The sequence below is a fragment of the Hoplias malabaricus genome, chromosome 18 (genome assembly GCF_029633855.1).
Source record: "Hoplias malabaricus isolate fHopMal1 chromosome 18, fHopMal1.hap1, whole genome shotgun sequence".
Taxonomy (NCBI): domain Eukaryota; kingdom Metazoa; phylum Chordata; class Actinopteri; order Characiformes; family Erythrinidae; genus Hoplias; species Hoplias malabaricus.
In genome coordinates this window covers 18,272,810-18,291,087 of record NC_089817.1, presented here as the reverse complement: position 1 = coordinate 18,291,087, position 18,278 = coordinate 18,272,810, and the positions used below count along the sequence as shown (strand labels likewise).

The 18,278-nt window shown below is 38.2% G+C and overlaps 1 protein-coding gene across 2 annotated transcripts; it reads right to left on the bottom strand.

Annotated features, from left to right (window-relative positions):
• Nucleotides 1-781: 781 nt before the first annotated feature.
• Nucleotides 782-16,846, bottom strand: LOC136674248 (serine-rich and transmembrane domain-containing protein 1). Of its 2 annotated transcripts, none has more exons than XM_066650150.1 (2): nucleotides 16,676-16,846; nucleotides 782-1,188 (listed from the first exon to the last, which is right to left on the bottom strand). In XM_066650150.1, the coding sequence occupies exon 2, from the start codon at nucleotides 1,168-1,170 to the stop codon at nucleotides 838-840; it is 333 nt and encodes a 110-aa protein (XP_066506247.1). In that variant the 5' UTR covers nucleotides 1,171-1,188; nucleotides 16,676-16,846; the 3' UTR covers nucleotides 782-837. The 2 variants fall into 2 exon arrangements, with proteins under 2 accessions (XP_066506247.1, XP_066506248.1); XM_066650151.1 differs by lacking the exon at nucleotides 16,676-16,846 and adding an exon at nucleotides 4,366-4,467.
• Between the last annotated feature and the right edge of the window lie 1,432 nt (nucleotides 16,847-18,278).

Below are 18,278 nucleotides of genomic sequence, written 5' to 3'. Positions count from 1 at the left end.
TTCTATTGTGTAATAAAATTTCATTTATCACTCAAGACGGTGTTGGCTGAGAATGTTCTTCACATCTTTCTAAGAAATAAACTGCTTTTCTAGCTTTAATCACTGCCTTAAAAAAGCAGTTGCCTCAGTTTATTTTCCTCAGGTCAGATTCATCTCAGAGTTTAATCTCTTCGGCTCACGGTCTCCTAGTATTTACTTCTCTCACAATCTCCTCAGAATTTACTCTTCTAAACTCACAGTCACATCAGAGGTAATTCCCTTTACAATATTTTAAGTTTAACCTTGTCAGAATTCACTACCTTCCGCTCACAATCACATCAGATTTTAGCACTTGGATACGTAATTTCAAATCCAAAATACTTGCTTCCTCATAAAGTGTAATCAAAGTGTAGTGACATTGTGTTGTAAAACATATGTGATTACATCATAAATGGTGGAAAAATTATATTAAACAAAAATAACTTGTCAATCTTGTCAATGGATAAACTCATGTCTCACACTTATTACTTTCCACCCAAAATTTTGTTTCACTAAGAAATGTGTGAAGCACTTTACTGAAATCAGAACACATTTTACTTAATTTACTTACATTACCTATATTTCATTACCATGCAAAGTCAGTCAAATATCCAAAGAAATTAACACTTGTTCACCTTTGAAATATTTTTATTTACAATTCGTACAAGTATGTACATAAGCATTTTTTGTGCCAAAACCACTTGTCAAATGTAAGAATTATTTCATGTTACAAAAACAAAACATGATTTAATATAATCTGTAGTTTTGTTTATTTTAATGAATGTGTTTATTTATAATGTGCTTTTGCCTGTTTGTCTCTCAGTAGGAGAGTGAAGATACCGTAGACCTCTGTGAAGACAAGCTGCAGATTTCCATGTTTGTGAAGGAGCTTCCTGCCTCACTGCTGCATTCTGGATAGGAGGAGCTGGATGAGATGATGTTCTTGAGCCTGTGTAGGGCAATGATGAGGAGGGTGAGGAGGAAGAAGAGCAGGCTTAGGAAGATAGAAACGTAGATGTAGACACTTTCAGTGCGGCCAGATGAGGCTGCAGCAACCCCAGTGGAGAGGGAGGTGGGAATACTCTTCACAAAGCTCTCTCCAATCAGACCTGTTCCATTCAGATCCTCCACTTGGCCACCAATCCCAGACATAGCAGCAGACAGAGGGGCCTACATGAAGATAAGAGAACTTATATTTTGGCAGAGAAACAAAATTCAATTTCCCTAAATATTCATCAACAGACATGCTGTTTGGCCAAATTCAGCTGCATTTTTGCACTGAATTTGCCTCATACAAACTGCATAGAAAATTATCACACTGGTCTCTAATCAATTTAATACAGTCCCCCTCTGTTCATTTAAGAGAAAAAAGTCCCCTAATCCATTAAAAGTGGCTTAGATATAACTATTAACCTTCATTCACAGATGCACAATTACATATTCAATTAATCCTCAACTCTACCTACACCCACCCCTCCACCTCTTGTCTGAAGCTTACATTTCTGTATAAATTTGATATATGGCTTTTTCCTTGTATAATACCTTTTCAGTTTGCATTTCTTGACTGTGACACATGACTATATTTTTAAGAAGTTCACCTCAGACTAGTGGCTATATTTATTACAGTAGCATGACAGTTTCTCGTTGAATGTCATGTGTTCATTGTGCATTTGTCAGGTTAAAAACATGTTTAGAAATAGGTTTGATTTTGCTGCTCCACATCAAAAAGTTCTAAAAGTCTGGACAAATTCAGGGCTACACTCCGGTAAAGTTGGTTTCATATTCGCATATTCAGATTTCTTTCTTCAATAGCTCTCAAACGGTGCATGCAAATGACTTAAAACTTGCAAAGTATTGTTTTTGGGATCCAAAACAAGCAACTACAACTCAGTTTATGTCAGAAATGTTTGCCATTTAAAAAACACGAAATATATTGTTTTCTATGGGCTGCCGCCATCTCCGCGAGAGCTAAGGGACCGTTTACAAACTACACTACACGGTAAAAACGAAGGTGACGAACCTCGCACATGATGTATGCTACATCTCTTACCTTGATCAATTTAACCATTACTGGCCCGTGGTGATACATTTTTCATTACAAATGTCAATAGCTTTTGAACCTTTGATGATATGGTTTCAAAACAAATTGTATTTGATCAAGTGCAACCCACATGACATACTACACCTGTTATTTTGGTCAATTTAACCATTGCTGGCCCATGGTGATAAATATTTCATTACAAATTTCAATAGCTTTTGAACCTTTTATGATATTGTTTCAAAACAAACTGTATTTGATCAAGTGCCACCCACATGACATACTACACCTCTTATTTTGGTCAATTTAACCCTTACTGGCCCGTGGTGATACATTTATCATTATAAATTTCAATAGCTTTTGAACCATTTATGATATTGTTTCTAAACAAATTGTATTTGATCAAGTGCCACCCACATGACGTACTACACCTGTTATTTTGGTAAATTTAACCATTGCTGGCCCGTGGTGATACATTTTTCATTACAAATTTCAATAGCTTTTGAACCTTTGATGATATTTTTTCAAAACAAGTTGTATTTGATAAAATGCCACCCACATGACATACTACACCTGTTATTTTGGCAAATTTAACCATTTAAAGAAAGCTGGAGCAGACATTCCCAGAAACAGAGACTACCTTATGTAATGCATAACATGAGATGTGTTGCTACTTGTCTTGGACAATGTCCTAGATCCACAATGGCCCTTTACAGACAAACAGTCTCTGTTTCTGGGAATGTCTGCTCCAGCTTTCTTTAAATGTATCCTGTTGATACACCAACATTTTGCATACACCTACTGTATGTACACCTCTGGCAAAAGTTATGTCTCTCATGAGTCAGACAACTTAAATTTTACATTGAAAGTAATTTTTTGGGATTATAACTATTGATGGTGTTTTGTGTGTATATACTTACATTCTGCAAAATATTGACAGTTGGTCAATAAAAATATTTTAAAACCTGTTAAAAAAGCTGCTCAAATTATTGCCTACCCCACCATTACTTCATTCAAACAGCTACATGTTCTTTCTGAGCAATTTCATTAAACATTCAAAAGCTATTGAAATTTATTCTCAAAAATGCATCATCATGGGCCATTAATCGTTAAATTGACCAAAATAAGAGGTGTAGTATGTCATGTGGGTGGCACTTGTTCAAATAAAACTTGTTTAGAAACAATATCATAAAAGGTTAAAAAGCTATTGAAATTTATTTTCAAAAACCCATCACCACGGGCCAGAAATAGTTAAATTTGACCAAATAAGAGGTGTAGTATGTCATGTGGGTGGCACTTGATCAAATGCAACTTGTTTTGAAACAATATCATAAAACCTTCAAAAGCTATTGAAATTTATAATGATAAATGTATCACCACAGGCCAGTAAGGGTTAAATTGACCAAAATAACAGGTGTAGTACGTCATGTGGGTGGCACTTGATCAAATACAATTTGTTTAGAAACAATATCATCAAAGTTTCAAAAGCTATTGAAATTTGTAATGAAAAATTTATCACCACGGGCCAGTAAGGGTTAAATTGACCAAAATAACAGGTGTAGTACGTCATGTGGGTGGCACTTGATCAAATACAATTTGTTTAGAAACAATATCATCAAAGTTTCAAAAGCTATTGAAATTTGTAATGAAAAATTTATCACCACGGGCCAGTAAGGGTTAAATGTATCAAGGTAAGAGATGTAGTATACATCATGTGTGAGGTTCGTCACCTTCGTTTTTACTGTGTAGTGTAGTTTGTAAACGGTCCCTTAGCTCTCGCGGAGATGGCGGCAGCCCATAGAAAACAATATATTTCGTGTCTTTTAAATGGCAAACATTTCTGACATAAACTGAGTTGTAGTTGCTTGTTTTGGATCCCAAAAACAATACTTTGCAAGTTTTAAGTCATTTGCATGCACCGTTTGAGAGCTATTGAAGAAAGAAATCAGAATATGCGAATATGAAACCAACTTTACCGGAGTTGTGGCTACTAGTGTTGTCACGATACCAAAATGATGATCAATTTGAAATGATACCTGCCTAAATATCTCGATATAGATACTGAAACAATAGTATGGCAAAACCCTAAAACATCAGGTAAAGTAATGTAAAATTGCTGGTATCTGCTTGTTAAGTGTGACACGATCCGTGACATATTGCCATTTCTGGGTCCAATCGCCCCTTCGGCCCTGTGTCAAACATAAGACGTGTTTGCTGTTTGAATATAGCTGAATGCCTCAATCAATTATGTGATCTCACTTTCTGCACATACACAGCTAATTCTGATCTGTGTGAGCTGCCGTGCTGACCGACGTGTGCTGCTCTGTCTCTGGAGCAGTGTCTCCCGGAGCTCCGTCTCTGGGAGTAGAGAAGCCCCAGAGTGAGAGAGCTATCCGGCTCACGCTCAGTCCCAGTGTTCTAATAACTTGTGCTGCTCTCTTCTATATAAAGTAGCTAAGGTTTGTACAGAATGCCACTGGTGCTAGTTGGTTCTTTTGTTTTTAAATAACTCGGTAGGACTGAAAAGCCTCTAAAACGCGTGGTAAAATCATTAAGGGAGGAAGAGGAGGCAAAGTGCTGCAGGCACACACTGCCCCCCTGTGGCACTCCTTCTTAAAGTACTGTTACTAATTACACAGGGTATTGTACACTTTTTAATGACCAAGTATTGAGATCGGTATCAGTATACCATGCAACACTAGTAGCTATTGGTTTATTTATGCAACAGGATACTGAGCCAGATGGTCATACAGTGTCGATTAACAACTTATTGTGGTTTGAGGTAAGAAACAAATACAAGGATCTATGATTTGTTAATTCACAAGAGCACAAAGAAAAATTTCTATTGTTTTCACTAAACAACCTGATTTTTTTGTAAATATATACACATTTAAAATTGGTCACCTTGATGGCAACATATGTCTCTTTACATTTCTGCCTCCATAGCAATAGAAAATTTGTACATATGCAAGTCACTCATGGTCACTAAGGCACAACCATACCATGAGACATGTTGTTTTCTTAACCTATTGCTGACAACATCCTTTCATCATTAGTAAGGAAAATGAAACTCAACATTCATGAAAAAAGCACATGTTTGTACTGTCATGAATTTGGGCCCATTAAGAACTCATTAGGGGTTCAACATAGAACTGATGTGCTTCACCTTGTTAAACAGAGCTTCAGTTTGGCTGTCCTGATGTACTGAAGAACTCTGTTAAGTGACAACAGGTTTGTGAATTATCCTCAAGCCCATTTGGCAGTTTTTATCACTGTAGCATTACAGTTTCATAAACAGTGCCGTCTAGGGCATTGATAGTCATACATATTCAAGACTGGTGTCAAACCCTACACGGACAGGAATTTCTCCAGGTTTCCTGAATCATTTCACTATATTAAGTATGTGTATAGTATAGTATAGTATAGTATTTAATGCCCTTCGGCGAATCTCCACTTCTCCTTCATTCAAATTCAGCCTTTCGTTCCTTTACAACAGCCTTTTTTCTTCTCCTTTGTGCTCCTCTCTTTTCTTTTCTCTCTCACCACTATATTTCAAGAACTGATTTCAAACTGCACTTCATTTCTTGAAACTTGCTAGACTGACTGCAAAGGCTGTTTGCCTGCAAATGAAATGTTTTAGTGCCAATGTTTTAAAACCAGACCTCAGGACCCATTCCTTGAAGGCTTGATTGGTCCTCAGGGATTGAGGTTTGAAGCATCTCTTGCTTTGTTCTAATACTTTGTTCTAGACTAGAACCTCCCTTAAGTAATGACATCACATATAACTTTCGACACTGGACAAGACAAAGACTTTAGAAGAATGTCCAGTATCCGTAGTTTCAAGTGCTGCACATTTTGATGGTATGGTGTGGTATATGGGGTACAAAGATTGTGGGGCCATTCTTCATCAATCGAAACCTCAAGGCCACTGGATATGCGAAATTGCTACATGATGATGTGTTTCCCTCTTTATGCACTGAAGCTGGCACGTTCCCTGAGTTTTTCCAGCAAGATGGCGCACCACCACATTATGGTTGTCAGGTCCAAGAATTCCTAGATGAACAGTTTCCTGGAAAGTGGATTGGTTGTCATGGGCCAGTTGAATGGCCCCCAAGGTCTCGATCTGACCCCCTTAGACTTTTATCTTTGGGGTCATCTGAAGGCAATTGTCTATGCTGTGAAGATACAAGATGTGCAGCACCTGAAACTACGGATACTGAAAACCTGTGCTAGCATTTCTCCTGCGGTGTTGCTATCATTGTGTGAAGAGTGGGAGAAGAGTGTTGCATTGACAACACAATGGGCAGCACTTTGAACACATTTTATAAGAGGTCTGAAACTTGTTAATAACTCATGAAAGAATGAAGTTACATTAAAACCAAACACACCATTGTTTTTCTTTTCCAAGTACAATGCATATTCTCAATAGGTTTGATGTGTCACATGACCCTCTTCCCATTGAAAAAAACAAAAGTTGGATCCAAAATGGCTGACTTCAAAATGGCTGCCATGGTCACTACCCATCATAAGTTTCCCCCCTCCCGTATACTAATGTGCCACAAACAGGAAGTTAATATCACCGACCATTCCCATTTTATTAAGGTGTATCCATATAAATGGCCCACCCTGTATATTCCACATGGATTTTGTGAAGCTGATGGTAAATATTTTGTAAATGCACAGAGTTCAGCTACACATAGTAATAACATTTGGGTGTTCTCCGCTGCTTTCAAACAGTCATGTGAAGCTCATATATGGCCAAAGCAGTTTTTGTTGTTGCTAAATAATTAAAATATCAACATTTACATCAAAATGATTCAGTTGTTCTCATTGATGTGGTTCAATATGTTCAATATGGAATGGGAATCATGACCAAACACTGACCAAAAACTTCACATGAGAAATAAATTGACACCAAATACAATTCCTAAAGTTCCTTTTGTATAATGAATAATATTTTTAATTAAGGTTGTATCATCTTACAAACCTTCATGCATTGTTGTGTCCCTGATATAATCCAACTTAAATTTGTAAGGATGAATGTGTTGTTTTTGTGTTTACGGGCGACGATTGGTCATACAATTCCCCAATTCTTCAGTTCCAGCACAGAAGACCGACTTCAGGATTCATCTTCAAGAAAGGAAACTCACTCCTCTCTGAAACACTCGACACCATAGAACAAAATCTCAGAAAGAACTGACTCTATTTTACGTTTGAATATTCTGTTGAAAGAAATAATACTTTAAAGTACCTTGGTCGTTTGTTTCATTTTTGCTCCTTTGTTTTCTTTATTGCTCCACAAAAGCTTCTACGCTAGAACTAATCGAAGGCTTGTAAACTTGTTTGGCCAACCAAGTTGACTGCCTTAGAATAGCTCACAGATTAGGGATTATAATAGACGTTTGGCATTCATCTAGGAAATGACACATAGAAAAGCTAAATCTGCCGCTACAAGTGTCGACAACCACAGCCAGCCCAAGACGAGAACGCCAATGTCCCCAAGGCCTGAGGAACCAACTCATTACCACAAGAATCCAGCTACATTTTGAGAGCCCAGTGGATTAACCCCGGAAAGGCAGTGCTTCAGGTCCCCCATCACCGAGAAGACCGACTGCCCAGGACCTTCACCTCAGATCATTCGCTTGGAGCCGATGGCCTTGTCTCAAACTCAAACTCAATCTCAAACTCTCCATCTGAAATGTGCTTTCAGAGTGAATGCCAAATTCAGTATTCTTGATAAAATTTTACATCCCTTTTTGTTATCAGTTATAATTCACTCCTTAATAGTCTCAGTTAACACACACCACATATGCCAATTAGCCCAGTCTATGAAATTATAATAATTAATCCCATGTTATGAATGTTTATGTTTATCCAAATAAATAACATTTCTATATTATACGAGTGTGCTGTGTTTATATGTGGAATTTGCTCATTATGGTTGAGTGTTAATCTGAGAAAAAAGACCCCACTCTAAACCAAGTAATTGCAAATTTATTCTTAAATAAAGTTGTATTTGTTAACCACTCAGCGGATCAATTATAATAATAAAATTAACCAAATCACTAGCAACTAATTAATAATTAAATAATGACTAAATATTGCTGACTCTGCTACACGATGCTGTGTTAAGGCTCCCTTATGCTCAACGTTAATATGGAAATGAACGGAGCCCTAAGTTCATACTCCACTCCACGGGACCGAGCAGTGCAAGATCAAAAAATAATATCGTTCAGACAAAACCATGTTTTACAATTTTTACAATATTCTTAAACAAATAACACACATATAGTATCTTAGCAGATACAGATAGCTGCTCTGTGAAGATGCTGATTATTAATGATTAAAAGTTAATTTTAAACATATCATTATAATTATTATAATTATCATTCCCTTTTGATTGTCCAACCGGAATTAATTTTACACAGTCATATCCCATATGCATCTTGAAACCAAGATGGGCACAGGTTGATCTTTGACTGTGTCTCTGCCATCACCAAAAGTTCCTGGACCTTGGCCTAGGGTGTTCGTTTTCCGACCCTCTGTGTATGTGTTATCTCAGACTTCAGTCTGGGCTGGGGAAAGTGGAGATGTCCCTGACAGTGACCAGTCTAAATTTTGAATATTAAAGTCCCAAAAATTCAAGAGAGAAATTAAACCACATTCATCATACTGCACTACAGTAAATGACAAAATACTTAACTATTTTGTCTTGCATAGAAAAAATATTCTGTTTGGACTGTTCTTGTGTATTTTCTGATAGATTGTTGAACAGCAACCTATTTTTGCTTGCAAACAATGAGTCTTTGCAGAATACTTTGTTTTTATCATTTTTATATTCACTTGCTTATAGTGTAATTCTTGAAAATATATTGACATATATTTTCTATTAACTTCTCTTCTATTTTGGCCATTCTCCTTTAATTTTGGCCCTTCTCTTTTTATTGTGGCCCTTCTCTTTTATTTTGGCATTGCACACATCAAATAAAAAATGTGCTTACATTTTCAAAACACAACCAAGGTGGTCAGCGAAAACACATTCCTCACAAAGAAGACCATTAACTCTCCACACATATAATTTAATCATAGTTTATTTTGGGCCACCTGAATTTTCACAAAGCATGCTTCCCCACCTTTCTATTGTGCCCTGTATTAATAGGTCTGTACTTGTTATTGTTTGGGGCATTGAACAAAAAAAACATACTGGATAGAGATTCAGTATGAAGAGGCTGATAATCATGTTTAATTATTGCTTTTTGTATCCTGGCAACATGCATACATGTGTGGTTATTAGCCATTGAGTGATTTGCTGTGTCAGAGTGCTGGTGCATTAGGAGTCCTGAATGACCACCCAGGGTCAAATCTACCCCCCCCCCCCCTCTCTCTCTCTCTCTCTCTCTCTCTCTCACACACACACACACACACACACACACACTCACAATGAAACACAGACTGAGAAGGTCACTTGGTTGTTTATACTGCCTATGTGCCAGTAGCACATTATAAATAATAGATTGTGAAGTACCTAAGTGGAGAAATGTCATAACCTTTTGGGCCTAGAAAGAGACATATAGGGATGGTTGTCTAACAAAAATAATAAAAGGAATGTTCATAACAGCCTAAGATAAAATATTGGACAATATTTTTTCCATACCTCATGTAAACACTTTCAATGATCAGCCTTGGAGGCAGTTTCTACTTTTTTCACATTTGAATTAACCACAGTAATACATTTAGACTCATCAGTCCCTAAAACTACACATCATATATCTCATTTCTATGTGCTAGAGCAGACTGCTCTTCTTTTTTTCAGTGAAAACATCTGCAAATCTTTTTACAGTTTTAATGCTCAGGTATCATCTCACAGTTGAGGGATAGGTCTCTTTTGTCAGGTCACTGACAAAATCTCCAGATTATTAAAGCCAGAACATCAGAGTTACAGCAATTTTTTATCAGTCAGACCTTAATAGAAATGTAAGTCAGTACATAAATATCTAGTTCCAGTGATGCCCTGTTCCTTTATCAAGTATAGATTACATGGTTGATAAAATGTTAAGGTGCTTGGTTTTAGAAATGTTAAAAAAAAGTAATAAACTAATTTTATATTTTTATAGTTATTATTGTAAACAAAAACATTGATATGAAGGACCGGAGCTTCTCTAGACCTTCCAATGACAAGGGTATGTATTTTGGGCTTTCCTGTTTTTGAAATGCCAGAAAAAACTCTGTGACAATAGCTACATGGCTAATGGCAGTCCAGCTAAACCTGGCTTGCCTAGTTTCTCAATGTACACGGTATGAACCAAATACATTTATTATCATATTTACCCTGTACCTATTTTTTCTTACTACTTACTTGCTAGTTAACAGGTACTTGCTACATAATTAGCAGGCTGTAATTTATAGTGTTAAAAATGTTTGTATAAGACGGTAACAATTTTGACACTATATGTGCTCTGGAAACTGAAAAGGCATTCTTCTCCGCTGTATATATGTACTTGTCTACAAATCTTCTGTCACTAAAAATCTAAAAATATTCTCAGGGTAAAATTAAAGTAAAACATAATAAATATAAACTAAAATTACACTGTATTCTCACTGCCTTTGGCTGAGTAAAATAGAAAAATTAAATAATGATAAAAACAGAGCTTAGTAGGAGCAATAGGATAAGTGTCTGCCCAGTAGCGAAGCAGAAAAACCAGAGCAGCAGTGGAAGCAGGCACGATAACATGAATGCAGAGGCTGAATCCAAACACAAGGCAGAGGATTATAACATTTTAAAACATTATATATAGTAGTTCACCAAAGGCCTGAATTTATTCATTATTGCTTATCCATGGTGGGTCCACAGCCTACATGGATTCACTGGGTGCAAGGCAGGAAACACTCTTAAAGGGGTGCCAGCCCTTCGCAGGGCAACACATTCACTAACAAACTCTCACACCTATGGACAGAGAGTCACCCGGAGTGGGGCTCGAATACACAGCCCCCAGGACCCTGGAGCTGTATGACAGCGATACTACTTGTTGCATCACCATAGCACCTTAAGACCTAAATTCTGTTTGAATTTGTCATGAACTCTTTCATGAATATTGTGATAAAATGATAAGCAAAGACCTATTTTGCTTGAAAAAATGTTTTTACATTATACGTTATATTCTGATAAAACTGAGGTCTTTTAACTAGGTACAGATACTCAGAAACATTCAATCAGAAATGCTGCTATTAATCTTGATAATTCAACAGTAAGACACAATACCATCATCAAAAACTTAGGGGTAGCCTTTGATTAGACTCTCACATTTAATACCCACCAGTGGCGGATGCTGGTCTTTCAAGGAGGGGAAGCTCAATTTCAGCCTACATCATAAAATGTGTCGGTTTATTTATACGTAAATACTACCTTCTGTTCCTTTTCAAGGAAATGATCTGTGACCCTGTCGTAACAACGAGGCGTCTTTTCGAAGGACTTGACTAGTGTCCTCTCACACTGGCCAGCAGAGCTAGGCTGCTTAAACAGCCTTGGCCCATGTGAAGTGTGCCTGCCTGTGAGTGCTTTGTGACAGTGGAGGGGCTCAGCAGCTCCCGCTGGACAGAAACTGCGATAGAAGTGAGAAAGAGTGATAGAATAGAAGCTTGATTTGTTGCTAGTCGTTTTTAACAAAGAAAATGCCGCTAAGAGGATTAAGAAAGTCTCCGGTTCAATTCAGAAGAGAATGAAAATTTAATGCTCCCACGGATCTTTACACCAAAGTATTGCTGATTCGCTCATTTCACTGTCAATCAAAAAGGGATTCAGCCTCAGACAGATCATCCAATCATCATGCAGAAGCTGAGCATCTGGGCCAGCTGAGGCCAGCCCACTGCCCCATAGACCCCCAGAGACGCTGAGCGTCCGATGGGCGGGACAAAGTCCAGCATTTATCCAATGACTTGTCTCGTTTCGCTGCTTCGCTATTGAACTCTACGTCCACACTGTTTAAAGCACTGTGAAGCTACAGGAATGATTGAGAGGAAAACCGCGTCTTTACCAGTGATAAGAAGCTGGTTCTGAACAAAAGTTGAGCGCGTTGTAGTGCATATTTATTCAATGACATGTACACACAACAGTATATATTTGATCACTTATTTTTTTACATTTTAGGGAAAGCTGAGTTTCCCTTGCAGTCTTAGAGCAATCGCCTCTGATACCCACATATCCAATACAGTCAAAACTGCCTTCTTCCACTTCTTCCACAAATTCAGCATATCTTATCCTTAAAAGATGCAGAGAAACTATGCTTTTATAACTTTACGTCTAGACTACTGCAATGCGCTCCTGGCAGGGAGCTCGTGCAAAGCGTTACACAAACTTCAGTTAGTTCAAAATGCAGCAGCCAGGGTGCTCACTAGAGCTAGAAATTTCGAACAAATCACCCCAGTTCTCTCGTCCCTACACTGGCTAACCGTAAAATTTCGCATTGAGTATAAAATACTCCTCTAGGCTTATAAATCTCTAGATGGTTTAGGCCCGCAGTATCTTACTGAACTTCTCATACCTTATCGCCTGTCATGTACACTTCGTTCACAGGATGCCCATCTACTCTTAGTTCCTCGCATTAAGAAAAACACTGCAGGAGGAAGAGTGTTTTCTCACAAAGCTCCTCAACTCTGGAATAGCCTTCTGGTTACTGTTCGGGGCTCAGACACACTCTCAATTTTTAAATCTAGATTAAAAACCTACCTTTTCAAACAAGCTTTTGGTTAATCACTCACTTTCAGGTTGCACCTTCTCTACTAGTGTTCGAGCTGGTTTTCATATTATCACTGTTCTGTATTAACCCTGTCATACTACCATAGCTACAGCTTTTTTAGTTAGCCTTCTGGTAACTGCCAACACGCTGTCTGTCACTGGGTTCTCTTGTCTGACCCATGGAAGCTACCATGAACCTACTAACCTCTGTATTTTTATTTGTTCCCTTTGTCTGGTTTTCTTTCTCCTGTCTCTCTCATGATTTGAGATATCCTGCTGCTCTCCAGGTGTTTCCCTGATCCAGACCCTGTGTGTCTTGTACAAGATCCTGGCCTTGTCTCATCTACACTATCATGCTTGGCCATGCTGTTTTATCTCAAATTAACTCTGCACCTACTTCTAACTCACACAGAATCACTGATCACCTCCTCCTTCCTCAGACTCATACATCACTAATATTCTACATTCACATTACTATAACCCATTCATCTGTCATCAGTTCACTTTTACTTCTGTTCTGTTCTCTGTTGTGTCTCCGGTGTCAACCCGAGGAAGATGGGTTCCCCATATGAGTCTTGGTTCCTTCCAAGGTTTCTTCCTCGTGTGCTGAGGGAGTTTTTCCTTGCCACTGTTGCCCCTGGCTTGCTCATAGGAGGCTTGGACCCGGATATCTCTAAAGGTGCTTTGTGATGACTTTTTGTTGTGAAAAGCTCTATATAAATAAAATTTGATTGATTGATTGATTGTTAGAATTCCAAGATTTAATTTCTTTTTAATTCAAAGCTCAATTTTTATGTTAATATTTTGATGTAGGTGCAAAAGCTTATAAAGTCTTTTCAACAACCCTGTTGTAACTAACTGTTACATCTAGTGACTTATTTGTTCTGAGTAAATGCCTCAGGTGCTGCTGCTGATTTGCTGCTGGAACCGTGCTCTGGTTGGCTGACAGGATTAAGGCGGAACAGATATAAAGCCCTGCTGGTTGACTGAAAGAAGCTCCTCCTCTTCCTCCTTGCCATTGCTTCTTCCTGCCAGACTAAGGCTTGTGTGTGTATATGTTGACATGCTATTGTGTGTGATTCAGCTCATGCTATTGTGTGTGATTCAGCTACCTAATGTAGTGTTAACTTAATAGTATCCTACTAAGTTGGAAGCTGTAGGGGGTGTAGCCTTATTTGTTTTCCATAAAGGGGATGAATTGCTTCTGTTTATGTTAGGGAGTTAGGTTATGTTTTTGTATTTTCTTTCTTAATTATTTTTGGGTAGGTAAGTTATATATGTTGGGTGGAAAGGGGTTTTGATTATTTTGGGCTTAGATCACTCCTGACGCTTTTGCTTCCATTATAGCCTTGCAGTCAATAAAACATTTGGAGACTGGAGTCTCTTGACATTGTGTGGTTTTCTTGGTCTGGTGGGATCGAAGTGTGAGGAGTTGGGGGAGACATATATATATATTTTTTTTTTAATAATTTATGTTGCCGCTTACCTAGACAGGCTGTAACACTAACAGACTGACATTATATATAAAATAGAAATAACAGACTACATTTGTGATAAGAAGAAGTTTTACAATTGAAAATCCTCAAGGATGGAGATCTGTTTTCTCTGAGATTGCTCATTTACAATTTTTTACGACTGGTAACAAGCGGTTAAGATACTTAAGATGCTTCTTCAAAACTCTAAGCATAGCAATATATCTACCTCATACAAATAGCCAAACAGTTAATTTTCTGTGCAAAACCACATTTTCTTAATTAAATACCAAGTATTCATTTCAATATTCAAACAAAACTTTTACATACACTAACACTATAACGGCAGGGCTCAAACCCACAACCCCTGGAGCTGAGTGACCACAATGCTATCTTTTATGCCACCATGCTATGTTATTACATTTTAACTCGATTTGCATAAAAACAATTTTGGTACATTATTGGTACTAAAGGTACTAACAGTGTAAATGTACTTTTAAAGGCACAGTAGTGAATTTAGAGAGGTACTGAATATGTACCCTTGAGGGTACCACCACAGTGAGAGTGTGCAGTGGGAATATTTCCCAGTAAGTGAGGCGGTCACCTCAATGCTGCTTCAGCTTGTAGAAGGCAATTTTTTTGTGTGAACATGCAACCAAAAGCAGCGCTAAACAATTGGCATTCTAGGAGAATTTCAGTGGAACTCTGGAGAGGATTCCATGCACTGAACTAAATTATTTTGCTGGGGGACTTCAGTGCTCACATTGCCAATGACTGAGAGGAACCCAAGCAGTGTGATGCTATTGGACATCTGTGCTCATCATGGTTTGTCCACAATATTCAATCACTTGGTTTGTTTATAAGTGTACTTGGAACAAGTTGGGCCAAAAGCCAGTGATCCTGTCTACTGATCTGTGGCAGTATCTGTTGAACATTTTTTTATTTTATAAACATATAGACAAAGAGAGAGTTGGTGGAAGCTGTGGGGGACACAGATATCTAGGCTTCTTTGCTTGCCCTATTGCTACCGTGACCCTGAAATGGATTAGGTGGAGGAGAAGAAGAAGAAGATGGTGATGATCATGACCAATACCATTAGAAGCTTTCTCTATGCAGTGGAAAAATCACAGGTGAAGGGGAGGTTTAAGAACAAACAACACAGTGTTGGTGAATTTCATGTATACTGATGATACTGCCAGTTAGGCTTTTCATACTGTTTACTTGAACTACTGTTTAATTGAACAGCCAGACTCTGTAAACGCAGACCCTGTGTGCATGCTGCACCTTGCAATGTACACAGATGTTTCAATCCACCGCATACTTGTTTGAAGCAATTATGAAAAATTCTTGTGACAAATTCTTGTGTGACTCATTGTGATTTGTTTGTTTGTTTTGAAGCAATGCAAAAAATAAATGCAGATGCCTCAGTAATGAAACCCGAGCTGGTTAAGGATGTGGTCCTGTAACTCATGCAATATTTTACACACTGCTAAATTTACTGGAACCTGATGTGTTGGCATGACCACTTCTAAGCCACATAATAATGCCCACAGGGCCTGTGGTCAGGGTTTGCTCTTTTTCACTTGGTAGGACCCATTTAGAAGCTACTTCCTTTTTTCTTGGTTCCAGGGACTTATCCAAGTGCTGGCCATCTACTTTGGCACCAAATGTAATTTCGTTACCTAAGATGGTTGCAGACCTCCTGGGTCTTTCTTCAACTGTAGATTGGCTTGGAACAAAGTCAATTGGCCTTCCAGTTTCAAACACCTCCAGTCTGACCATGTACCCCCAGGCTTTTTATTTTCAATTTATGAGTGAGAATCACTTGGCTTATCCCTGAGGAAATCTCTCTCATTTTATTGCTCTTTTGCACTCCCCCTTTAAATCCCTCTTATTGCCTCTGACTGGCAGCCTTCCTGCAAAAGTTGAGCAGTTTTGCAGTTTCTCGTTTATTTTCATGCCTCACTGTTTGCAGTCTGCAAGCATATTTATTTATTTATTTTGCGAGGGTGTTGCAACCATAAATGTGACTGTGATGAAAATAAAGAACTCACAAGCAGGCAGCACCACAAAGAATGTGAATGAGACACAGAGACAGAATGGTGCCTATTACTTTCAGGAAATTTAATTTCAAGTGTCTGTGGGCATCTGAGTGGTGTGCATGCACCAATTTAACCCTGAGACTTATCTGATGCGCAATGTGCATCATCACACTTTTCAGAACACCTGCCTGATGATTTGAGGAACAATCAGATTACTCCAGATAGAAATCTGCAGGTCTATGACAGTGTTCCACCAGTAACAGTAATGTATGCCAGCTTTAGTAGTTTCAGACCCAGTGTATTCCACAAGTGGATACAGAAGAGAGACAAATATTTGTGTTCATCACTGATACAGAGCAAATTAGCTACTGACCTTTAGTTTTATGGATGTGTCGTGTCCTCTACTGCGTATAGAAGTCCATTGCTGTCACTCCTTCAGGAGAGAAAGCCAAATATCATGTGGCAATAGCGAACACACAGATGCAGATTTGACTGAGAGATGTGCTGGTAAATAATAAGCAGAGGAGATACTGATTGATCTGTTGTGTTGATCCTCAGCTGTGAGCTGGATGTTGACTGTCCAGCTGTTCACTCTCAGTTTCTCCCCTCCCTTCTTCTCTCTCTCTCTCTTTCTGTCTCTCTCTCTCTGCCTCCACCCCTACACTGTTTCCCCATTTCTCATTATTTGTCCCTCTTTTGTTCTTTTTTTCTATATATTCACATAATTCTAAAAAATATTTCAATGCTGTCACTCTAGTAACATCCCTCGTGTTTTTTTCTTTCTTGTTCCTTTTTTTTCTTTCACAGATATTTCCATCTACATACAATGTCTGCTGGATTCTGCTTCTGATCATTTACCTCTCTCTCTCTATTATTTTTGCCAGACCACTTACCAGGCCAGCCTAGAAGAGGCATTTACACTAACTGACTGACTGACTAACACCTAATGTTGAAACGCACATGCATTCATTCGACCGTATTTCACAGAGAGAAATTAAGGTGGCGCCACTACACCGTCTGTTGTTATTTCAGCCATATTTCCCATTCCAGTTCGTGAACTAAATTTGGAACCTTTCCTTGGTGACCATACTTTTCTCCGGACAAGTAGGACCTAAATGTCTAAATCACCAAAAATGTCCGGAATTATTCTGTCTGCAGGCTTTCACCCATCCCATTTCTTGCCATAAGCCCTTTGTTTGACGTTGTAAAAAGGTGAGCAGAAAGCACGAGGTTTGAAGTATTCAAGGGGTCAGAAAGCTGAGAGCTGAATTGGGACACACTCGCGCCCAATTCAGTGTTTTACTGGAGCCCCAAACAGAAATGTGTTGAACGTTGTTGAGGTCATATTTAGTCTCTTCATTATGTTTGGAGAATGTTTCTGTATTGATTACTTGGTTGATAAAATGTCAAGGTGCTTGGTTTTTGAAATGATCAAAAACTTAAATGTTAAAATTTTATCTTGTTGCTTTCTGGTAAACGAGTTGATTTAATGTCATCTCAGTAGGGTGCTTTAGTTGGTATGAAGAGAAAATAACTTTCCATGATCAAACATACACTATCAGCAACTGACAAGAGAAACTATTTTTATAGTTTGTATACATTAATAACAAATAATAACAAATACATTGATATGAAGCTCCAACACTTCTCCAGACCTTCCAATGACAAGGGTATGTATTTTGGGCTTTCCTGTTTTTGAAATACCAGAAACACCTCTGTGACAATGGCTATATGACTAATGGCGGTCTGGCAAAACTAGGCTTGCCTAGTTTCTCTTTGCTCTTGTTTTCTGTCATATATATATTAAAACATTCTCTCACCTGTCCCCCAGTCATTTATGCTTATTGATGCATTTCTTGTTTTATTCATACTTTAATACATCCTCTTTCTGAATTTTTTTCATTATCCATATTGTCAAGAACGTGGAGTCGGCCTGACGGAGGCGGACGCACACGCTACAACACAGACTTTTATTT